The following is an 11,554-nucleotide window of genomic DNA, read 5'->3' as shown; positions in this document are numbered from 1 at the left end:
GGGATGGCAGTCAGGGGGGGGAAGGGGAAGAGGGCAGGTGCGAGGGGACGCCAGGCGCGGCCGAGCCAAATCCGGCCCGTGCCGCCGATGGTGCAGTTAACGAAGGAGAAGCCGGTGTTCTCATCCTTCGAAACACGGCCATGAGCCGTCACGGCGCCGTTAATCATCTTCAATCCGGCCGTTACCGGCGAGGCCATGGAAATCAGCTGGCAGTTCTGAATTAGCAAGTTCTTAATTGGGTTAGTGGTCTGATAAAATACGCATAGGTATGTTTTTCTTGCTTTTTGTTAGTATTAATCTCACATAAGCTCATTATAAGCTTGATTTAGTTACTTAAACTTGTGTTAAGTTATCATTAATAAGAGTTAGAACAAGTATAATAAATAAAGCCATTATTATTGTCAACTTTATAATTTTAAGAATTTAGAGCATCAAGGGCCATGAAATCATATCTTATTTATTGTAAAAAATGTTTAATTATCTAATTAGGTATTTATTTTTATTTTTATTTTGTTGTGTTTATATTTTAATTTAAATTAAAATATGTTTGATTGAGTTAGTTTTTTTTTTTAAATATTTAAACTATTTTCTTTTTGTTTTTTGAGTGTTTTTTTTAAAATAAGTTGAGTTAATTTTAAAAATAAAATAAAAAATAAAAAAATTATCAATTGAATATATATTTTTTTAAATAATAAAATGAAAATAAAAAAACAAGTGAGAAAAATAATGCCGAAAAGGCTTTTATAGCAAAACCAACCTTTATAAAAATTTTCCTAGTATTTAATTTATAAACTCATTGGAAAAATAATTAGCTCAAAAATGCGTGTAGCCAACTTTATGTAGAGACATATCCCTCTTTATTTAGGCTATAATTTTGAGAAAGAGTTTATATTTTATTAGTTGAAAGAGATTATTATATCTAAAATATTATAAAATTAAATCATGCACTTCATAATTTCAATATTAATTAAAAAAAACACTAAATAAAAAAAATGAAATATTATCATGGGAGCAAAAAAAATTTCTAGAATTTTTTTTGTCGGATTTATGAGACAAATTGAGTATTATATTGCCCATGAATTGTCAAATTTATATGATTCTTATTTTTATTTTTTCATAATTAGTGCACTCTTAAAATAATATAATTCGTATTGTCAAATCTTACTGGTTCTAAACATGATGAACTTGAATCTATATGTGACAAAAATGCGTGTTGCCAACTTTATGTAGAGACATATCCCTCTTTATTTAGGCTATAATTTTGAGAAAGAGTTTATATTTTATTAGTTAAAAGAGATTATTGTATCTAAAAGATTATAAAATTAAATCATGCACTTTATAATTTTAATATTAATTTTAAAAATCACTAAATAAAAAAAATGAAATATTAGCTTGGGAGCAACAAAAATTTCTAAAATTTCTAGAGTATTTATGAGACAAATTGAGTACTATATTGCCCATGAATCGTCAAATCTTACTGGTTCTAAACATGTTGAACTTGAATCTATATGTGCATCACACACAAGGAATAGAGCCTAAGACATGAGAGTAAGAGGGAGGGAGAGAGAGATGTATAATTTTAATTTTAATTTTAATTTATGATTGTTCATTTCTCATTAAATGATCTTCCTATTTATCGAGAATGGGAAATAAAGTATGAAATTACATGTTTGTCCCTACATTAATTGGAATGTTACAGGATATTTTAGCTACTTACATGAATGGGCCTTCGACTTGGATGCCTCTGACTTGGTCGGATGCAATCGTCGGGTCTTGCTTTAACAAGACCTACTCATCTGATTGCGATGAATTATAGTTATCAGTCGGCCTTTAATGTTTTTTAGGTCAGAAATATTTGACTCGACCGGCTTGGCTTTACCGGTCGTTTATTCTAGTTAGTCAAATTGCCGACTATTGATCCGTGGGTGAGAAACTCCTATTGGCAGAGTAATAATAGGTTATTAAACAAAGGGTGAATCACTGTGTTCTGATAGACAACTCACTTATTGAATTGGTGATTCTTTGAGTACCCGTAAGATATCTGGCAATGATGAGCTCTTTCTTTAAGTTGGGTTGTGGCAAGAGGTAGGTCAATGCCTCCACTCAGCTTCATTTGATTTAGTCCTTGGTTCAAATGACCTGTATGACCGACTTCTAGTCCCAATTTAGGGGGCCTACATCTCATCAAATACATCCTTTGGTCTTTTATCTGTTGTCCATTGGCCTTTTCTAGTGGACTCTTGGTCTTCTGGTAGTAGCCTTGGTCTTCTGGTAGTAGCCTTGGTCTTCCACAAATGTATCCTTTGATTTTTAGCCTATGGCTCCTCCATAGTCGTACCCTTTTGTTTGTCTGTCTGTTGGATCTTTATGAGATTCATGCATACATATTTTTGATGTACATATTTTAATTCTTCAACTCTTTTACATATTGAAAGTGATAGCTACGATACGAATAAGTAAATTTTAATGTAAAAAAATAGATCATATTTAATGACTCAATAATCAAATTCCCTCAATTTTATGTCCCTTTGCTCTCTGTTTTGATGGTTCCATAGTACTCTCCTTGGGACTTTGGAATGGCAAGGCCAGTTCGATCATCTTTGTTTAGTCGGTGTTGCCAATTTGTTGAGTTTGATTGGCTTTGAATCTATTTGTAACTTAGTTTTTGTTGCTCGTACAGGTCGTCGCCTTGAATGGGTCGTACCTTTCGACAGACACATTAAGTAGATCTTGTTGCAACTTTTGCAGGAGTAATAGTAAAGACTTATCACTGGGGAAATTCGTAACAAGAGCCTGGTTATTGTGGATCTTGTCGCTCACAGTGAAGAAATCGTAACAAGAGCCTTACTTGTAAATATGCTGTCCATTGTGGATCTTGTCGCTCACAGTTAAGAAATCATAACAAGAGCCTTACTTGTTCCAAGGTAAGAGACGTGTTTTTATGATGTGTGAGAGTTGAAGGCCAATTCTAATGAATTTTGTTGATTATATGACAATTCGTCATTGTCAGACCTTAAAAAAAATTTAAACGATCAGACATTGAGCATCGCTATCAGTTTTACTCGCTTGAATGAACTACTACTGACAAGTCGGCCCGAATTCCCCGAGTTCCCCTAGTGTAAATCAAATCTAGGATGAACTATTGCATGAACTCCTCAAGTTTTCCTAGTGTCAGTCAGAACTAGGATTATGTGCATAATTAGAAAAAAAATATTAACATCTTCTTAAAAAAGTCAAGTGTTAGTCAAAATATCAACCCTGACTCCATCAGTGGTATGTTTTGTCTGTTGATTGGTGCCAACCCGGCACTATCAAAATATTAGTGTTGGTCAATCGATCCTGACCCATTCTCTCAGGGGTAGTTCTTTGTTCCCCAAGTCAGTGCTTGTTAGATGGCATCACACACTTGGTGCACTCCATGTTGTTGGATCACAAACTCCTAAATTTGTTGGATTACAAACTCTCAGGTGCACTCCATGTTGTTGGTGTCTCTGTTTTGAGTTTCTTCTTCATAAATTGCCCATCTTTTTGTCTGTGGCATTATCAATGCATGCACACCACATCTTTTAGGATGTTGAATTTGAATCTGTATGTGAATCACACCCAACGGATAGAGCGTAAAATATGAGAGAGAGGGGGGAGATGGAAATGAACAATTATGAACTGTAATTTGAATTCTTGATTAGTCTTTTCTCATGAAATGATTTTTTTATTTATAGAGGAGGGGATACAATATATAAAATGAAATGTCTCCCCTATTTAATAGAGGCATTATAGGACACTTTAGGTATTTTATATGTGTGGACCTTCGACTTGGATGCCCCTAAGTCAATTGGTTGAAATTATTGAGTTTTGGTTCGACAAACCCACTCATCTGACTGTGCTAAATGGGGTTTACTAGTCGGCATTTGATAGTCTTTGACTTGATTCAATCAACTTGCTTTACTGGTTGGATACTATTGATCATTGAGAGAGTAACTCCTGCTGGAAAATTAGTAAAGCTAGGCTATCATACAGATATTGAATCACTATAATCTGATAAGTAGCTCACTGCTTGACGAGGCGATCTATTAGGATGCTCCGTGTGATTATATTATGGCTAGTTCTTGGCCTCCGGTGAGAAATCTCAAAAGTGCATGTGAGATCCTTTGGGATTACATCTAGTTAAGTCGATCATTTGGTCATCCTTCTGTGGACCTTAATTTGGTCTTCTGCCTGTGGGGCCATAGTCTTCTGCTAATGGACCCTTGGTTTTCCTTTAGTGAACCTGTTGATATTCTACCTGTGGGCCCTCCTTAGTTGCACCCCTTTGTCCTTTGTCAGTTGGATCTCCTCGAGATTTGTGCAAACATATTTTTGATGTACAAAACCAAATCAAGTCTTTAAGCATTTTGTTTAAGAAACTATCACATGATCTAAAGTTTTTAGGTAAAAAATTTTGAGTCAGATATCTAAGTAAAATTTATTTTCGTTATTGTGTATAAAGATCGTTACTGTGTATAAAGAAAATTATAGTGGTAGTATGAGATTAATGTTAAAAAAAAAAGGAAGTCCCCAACATTTTTACATGGAAGTTATGGGGGCAAAAAACTCACATGATTTGAATAAATTGAAATGTTTTCCCCGGTGCATCTTATCAAGATGGAAATAATGCATTTCCTCATAAGTGGAAAAGCTGTTAGTATTTTGTACCAAAGAAAACATATATTATACATGATGGATTTCATAATGGAAGCTGAATGAGACTTAATGCATTGAAGTTATCTTCAAGATTACTTGTGATATATTTGAACTTCTTTCCTATGGAATATGAATCAGAAGATATAGGAATTTAGTATAACGTTCATGTATATCGTATGCATCAACTCTAGTGACAATCACTGGTATCACAATTATTGTTAATGACAGGTGACAAAGTTAGTTGGTGACATCATTAGTATCAATAACTTGCATCTATCGTATAGGTGATGACATATGTTAACGGTACACATTGATCTTATAAGTGATATTGTGGATCAATGGCGTGCATCAATCTTATAAATAACAATGAGCGACGAATTGACATATGTTAGTATTGGTGTCAATAATGTGAAGCAACACATCTGTTTTATAGCTGATGGCATGCATCAATGATGTGTATTAACAGACAATTGTGGCTAAGGCGTCGTAGTTTTTGGATGAAGTTTGGGAGATCATAATTAATCGGTGGCGATTAAGTGGCCATAATTATACAATGGTGGTAAGAAAATTTATAGTCGAGTAACTCTTGTCAAATGATAATATTTTAAGTGTTTATATATAGACGATGGTGATGAGGTGACAGTGATCAAATGATTGTGGTTGAAAAATAACTGATGGGCATTTGTAGATGAATGATCATAGATTAATGACAATAGTCCAATGGCTTAGGATGACTGATAGATTAATGACGGTGGTGGAAACAAGGGCAGTTCGATGGTAATTGTTAGGCAAGAACGATCTGATGACTATGTTTATGCGATGATGGTCCAATTAAAGTGGTTGACCGAAGGTAAATTGACAATTATTTTTAAGTAATGGTAGTCTAATGACGATTGTCGAGTGTTCATGATCTGAAGGTATTGGTTGGGTGATGATAATCCAACAAAGATGGTTAGGCTATCATGGTTTGATGATGTTGCTCGACCAATGGTACTAGTACTTCTATAATGTTAAAATTAAATAATCTCAAGCTTGTTGGATTCATTTGATTAAGATGCATTATTTGACTATAAATATGCAATATTCCAAAATTATTTTATTAAAAATTAATAACTCAAGTTTTTTAATTATGCTCCATGTGCTTCATTTGAACTCATTTAGACTAGGCTCTGATTTATTTTATTATGTTTATTTTTCTATTCAAGAAATATATTTTTATTATTATTATTATTATTATTATTATTTGTGGCGAAGAATGGTTCATATTATTATTATTATTATTATTATTATTATTTATGGCGAAGAATGGTTCAGGACTCTCTAAGAAATGAGAGAGATTGAAAGAGTTGCTAACCACGTCACTCAACACAGAGGAGAACATATTGAATGCTCTTCTTATCACAAGAATGCAGAGTCCTCAGTTTGAGCTACATTATATTACCTAATATGAAGTCGAGACTAATTTTTCAAGGTTGTTCTCTCTATTAAGGCGATAAGATTACTTAAACTTTCATTGAAGAGATTCATCAAGGTGAGGGATTCTCAGACATTTATCATAAGTTTTCCGTAGAAACAGTAAATATGATTGGAAATATCCCTTGAAGAGGAATGAAATGGATGTTGAAGTAATCTTGTTGTGTAATGGATGGTAATGATGGGAAATTTGACTCTATAACATACAATTCCCTCTAAGTTATATATACATGCATGCATACATAAATGCTCACACACATACACACACGTGCGCGCACGCCTGCACACACACACACACACATATATATATATTGATAAAATTGTAATTATAGTTCCATGAGTTATGAGATTCTAAAATACATTGAGATTTACATTCGATCAAATGAATTTTGTTGGTGACATATCAAACATATATACGAAAAGTTGCATAATCCGCATTAAAAATAAATATAATAAATAAATAAATAAAAATTTTAACCTCTTTAATTAAATTAAAAAATATGTCCAACTCCTAATCAAAATATTGCATTAATGCAAAATTTTCCTAAACTTCTCATCTCCACGCCAACGACCATTTCCACACATAAAATATCTACTTTTCTTATTTTGATATATTTTTTTTAATCCAAAAACATCTATTTTTTCCAAAATAACAATACTTACATAGCAAAAAAAATAAATATATATATTTTTAAATATTTTCTACGTTAGACCGAAAAATTTGTACCATTGGAGGCTTGTAGTCTTAAATGCCACATGGCACTTCGAGAAGGTTGCAGAATGCTTTGGTCGGATGAGGATATGATTCAGGAACTTAATGTTAATGAAGAAGGCATTTGTTACCTCATAAAGTGACCTTGCATCCCCAAAAATGAAATCAATGGAACCTTGTATGTAACATTCCTTGAAATAATGCCTCCCTGCATCATCATGAAGAGTATCCTGAGCTCCAAAGAACCCGCAACCCCAGAACGCCGCCTGGTCGCCGGCCACCCTTATCGCCACCGCCTGAGCTCCCATATCCCCGGGCTTCGCGATTGGTGCAACATTCTTTCAAAAAAAAAAATAATCCATATTTAATCAAATTCACCAAAGTTTTCGCATTTATGCACAATGATGTTCCATCAATTATGTATTTACCATAAAGCTTATGTTCTTCGCAATGAAGTTATCTCCGAACACAGATGCGGACGCGCTGTAGAAGGTTCCGCCGGAGGAATTGGCGGTGCCGTTCCACACTATTGCGGTGGACTCCATGCCTTGTCCTTGCAGCGTTATGTTCGTCTTTGTTTTTGGGATTATTACCTTCTCACTAAAATATTTATATTTATATATATACATATATATATAATTAGAAATAAATATTTAATTTAATTATAATAAGTATATATTTTATTTAATTCTTATAATCATTGCAATGAATTTTGTGAATATTTATGATCTGAGAACAGATATGTGAAAAAATATTACGTCAGTACTATGCACATAGAAGTTGCACATAGAAGTAACGTGCGTAGCAAATAAAATCACGCCACGATACCCCGCACGACAGGAAAAAAAAAACAGCGCAGTAACACGGATATATTCTCTTCTGTGTTATTCATGTGTTATTGTGGAATATTCTCATGCCACAATAACATATGAATAACACACAATAACACATGAATAACACGAAGAATATTCCCGACAGAAAAAAAAGCGGCCCAGTAACACGGGGGAAAACTCTCCCCCGTGTTATTCATGTGTTATTGTGTGTTATTCATGTGTTATTCATATGTTATAGATGTTTTATTGTGTTATTATAACATCAGCAATATTCTCAAAACACAATAACACAAGAATAACACACAATAACACATGAATAACACGGGGGGAATATTTCCCGTGTTACTGCGCCGTTTTTATTTTCTCTGGCGCGGGTCGTGGCGTGATTTCATTGACTACGCACGTTACTCTACGTGCGTAGTACTGATGTAATATTTTTTCGAGATATGTAGGTGGCCCTTATGCATGGACAAAATTCATACATGAAATAAAATATTTCTGCTTGAAATTTCTATAATAGATGGCTTATCATCACCCATTGTTAATCTCTGTTATTGGTTGACACTTGGGTTGGTAAGGACGCAAATGTCAAAGCATTGATGGAATATGTTATTGCTTATATAGTTTTTAATAACTTTCATCATACTTCTTAGTTCAAAAAATAAAATATATAAAAATCGACCAATGCCCCAGATTCTACTTTGCCGAACAACGATTACTTGACGAATTTCTTATATAAACTTGTACGTAATTTCTATTTGGTCGTCGTCACGGCTCTGTTATGCCTTGAGATTTATGTTAATGAGCCTCTAAAATGGAAAAAAAAATATATATTATATGTTTGGCGAGACGACGGTCCGGATGCGCTCACGTTGCGGTAGATCACTAGGCAGCTCATTTGGATCATCGTCCGGACGTGCAATCATTATCTCACGTAATAATTTGATATAAATTCTATGTTATAGAAGTTGATAAAATATTAAAAAATAGAATAAATAATATAAAACAATATTTATAAGGAATTATGTATGTCAAATTTGATCCCATTTGACCCACAATTCCTAACATTATACTACCCATTTACAAGAGCACAGACTCAATGCATCTTAAATTAAAGAATCTACCTTTAGTTTCTTATTCATGCATGCAAGGTTAAAAAAAGATCTAATATTTAAACTTACTAGTATATGCCCTTATTAATCCAAATGACGGTTCTCATGATCTGGCTCGAGTCACCGATGGTGTCGACAGCGGATTGAACTGAGGTGAAGTTACAACACCCGTTGCGATCGACGCAGAGCGTCAACGATACATTCGTCGCCGGCGGTAAGATGTTTTTAGCAAAATCATCACAAATATTAACCTTCGGTATGTTGTTATGATGATGGTGAGAGCAATATTCTATGCTTGACGGTATTAAAGAATGCATCATTAATGAAGTGTGCATTAGACAAGAGAGGCGGCCTTTGAGCGAGAGGAAGGCGACAACCATGGCTGTGATTAGGGTTAGATGAGTGCCATTGATGGACCTCATTGTAGGGAGAGAGAGAGAGAAATTGATGAGGAAGAAGAAGAAGAGGGGGTGGGGCTATTTGAGGGTTAGGATTGGACTAGACCATTGCTTTCAAAAAGGCTTTCTTTTCTTTAAGATTGGAATGCCAGCCAACCTACCAAGCTTTCTCAAGGTTTTATTTTTTATTTTTTTATATTTTTATGCCAGCCAACCTACCAAGCTTTCTCAAGGTTTTATTTTTATTTTTATTTTTTGTTGTGTTTGGAAGCAAATCATTGCTTGTCTCAATCTCTCTTAGTAGGAGTTTAATGAAGGAGATGTTAATATGAATGATTAGGTGAAAGGATGGTGGTTGGTATACGGTTAATTATGGATTATTAACGTGCATGTGAGATTTAGTTTAAATGAAGTTATCGCTAGTTTTTAATAAGCTTTATTTCGGTCATTTATCTTATAATATTTTGATAAAAATACATTTTTTTATGGAAATTTTAATATAAATATTTTGAATGGTAAAGTGATGCTTAACTTTGATTTTTAAATTTGAGATACATTGTAGTATGTTACTTTGGGTTGTATGTGAGACAAGCCAACTCAGGAGCTGGCTCGAGTATGACTTGACAATTGACTTGTGAATTGAGTTCAATGAGCTAATAAGTCAAGTTCGAACTAGCCTCAACTTGACTTATTAGCTTGTTAGCAGGCTCATTTAATAAAGAATTAATTAAAAATATATTTAAATTACATTAAAAATAAAAAATCTCTCTTTAAGTTATTAAAAAAGTTAAAAAAAAATATTGTTTTATATTTTATATCAAGAAATTTCTTATTAATTAACACCTAAATATTCATTTATTTGTCATTTCGGTAAAATGCTAAGTAAAATTTATATTTTTTCTGTCTTTCATATTAAACAAGCCCGCTCGTGAGTCGGCTAGACCTTGTAGAATCAAGCTCGAGTTCGGTATGAACTTGATTAATTAATGAAACTAGAGCTCAACTCAGAGGGTGCGTTTGAGGCAGCTTGTGCGTTTCAGGATAAGCTGCTTATCCTGAAACGCAGACTGCGGGCCGGCCGCAGGGGTCGACCCGCGGCCCGCGTTTAGTGTAAAAACCCAAACGCAGTTTCGAATAAGCTGGCGAAACGCGCGAACCAAACGGTACCGTAACATTTTTTTTAATGCATATCTTTTGAGAAATTAGGGCAAAGAAAAATAAGAATCGGCACAAATCCAGAAGAATAACACAAAAAATTAACGAGGTTCGGCAAAGATGCCTACGTCATCGAGAGCAGAGCGACAGCTTTATTTCAACTCCAAAAAATATTACAAAATACAGAATAAACCCTAAAGTTACAAACATACATATATATAACCCTGAAGTAAAATATATAATTACAAAACTATACATTTACCGTACCGCGGGGCACCCCTAACCCACGTAACTAAAACTCCCCCAATTGGACAGATTCTTCCGCTTCTTTCCAACATCTGTCCCTTATATGGTATATGAGTCATACCTAACAATATCATAAACAATAGAAAGAGAAATCGTGAAAATAAGAATACTGAATAAAAATGTTTTTTTCTTAATTAAAAATATATGAATTTATTTTTTAATGAAGAATATTTATTCGGTACACCTCTTATATTTTTAATTATTTTAAAATTCCTATTTTGAGTTAGAAAAAAATGCTTGATCAGATGAGATTTTTGATGATCCCAAAAAGTCTATTCAATATTTTTGGTTTCTTCTCACTATAATTCAATGATTTGAAGATTTTATATTTCACATGTCATATTTAATAATTGCATTTTAATGCAAGAGTATTTGCAAAAACTCGACATATCGAGGGATCAATTAGGGGGTGTAAATGAGTCGAGTTTGAGCAAGACCAATGTTTGTTTATGTTAAGCCCGTTTGAAATTTATTTGTTCGGAATGATTCGTGAACACCATGTTGGTGCTCAGCTCAAATCGAGCAATTTAAAAATTTAGCTTGAATAACTTAAAAAATAATAATAATTAATAACACATCATCATATATTATTATTTATGTAATTTAATTAATTTGGGCTAAAATTATCAAAAAATGTTCTAACAAAAATTTGTTAGTAAAAAAGTCTTTTCAGATCAAGCTAGAATCAAGTATACCGAGAACTCAAATAATAACAATAATAATAATAATCAATAATTTATTTAAAAAAAAAAGAGTATTATTTGAAAATATTGCTCCTCATTTGTGTTATCCCTCCGATCCCTAACTCAGGTCAGAGGAGTCTTTCGAACAACTTCGCTGCCTCCCAACTTATCATAAAAAAACTTAATAAACAATAATATATAT

At 33.4% G+C, this 11,554-nt stretch overlaps 1 protein-coding gene across 1 annotated transcript; it reads right to left on the bottom strand.

Moving 5' to 3' along the window:
- Positions 1-54: 54 nt before the first annotated feature.
- Positions 55-9,231, bottom strand: LOC110022224 (probable pectinesterase 8; the record flags this gene model as incomplete). The annotated part of the gene is given in 4 exon segments (XM_020721055.1): positions 55-215; positions 6,997-7,203; positions 7,294-7,465; positions 8,880-9,231. Coding segments are annotated over 4 exon segments (851 nt in total), but the record flags the coding sequence as incomplete, so codon positions are not given.
- Between the last annotated feature and the right edge of the window lie 2,323 nt (positions 9,232-11,554).

Source organism: Phalaenopsis equestris, unplaced genomic scaffold (assembly GCF_001263595.1).
Source record: "Phalaenopsis equestris unplaced genomic scaffold, ASM126359v1 Scaffold000174, whole genome shotgun sequence".
Lineage (NCBI taxonomy): Eukaryota > Viridiplantae > Streptophyta > Magnoliopsida > Asparagales > Orchidaceae > Phalaenopsis > Phalaenopsis equestris.
The sequence above is the reverse complement of the archived record's forward strand: the minus strand, read 5'-3'. Positions and strand labels throughout refer to the sequence as shown.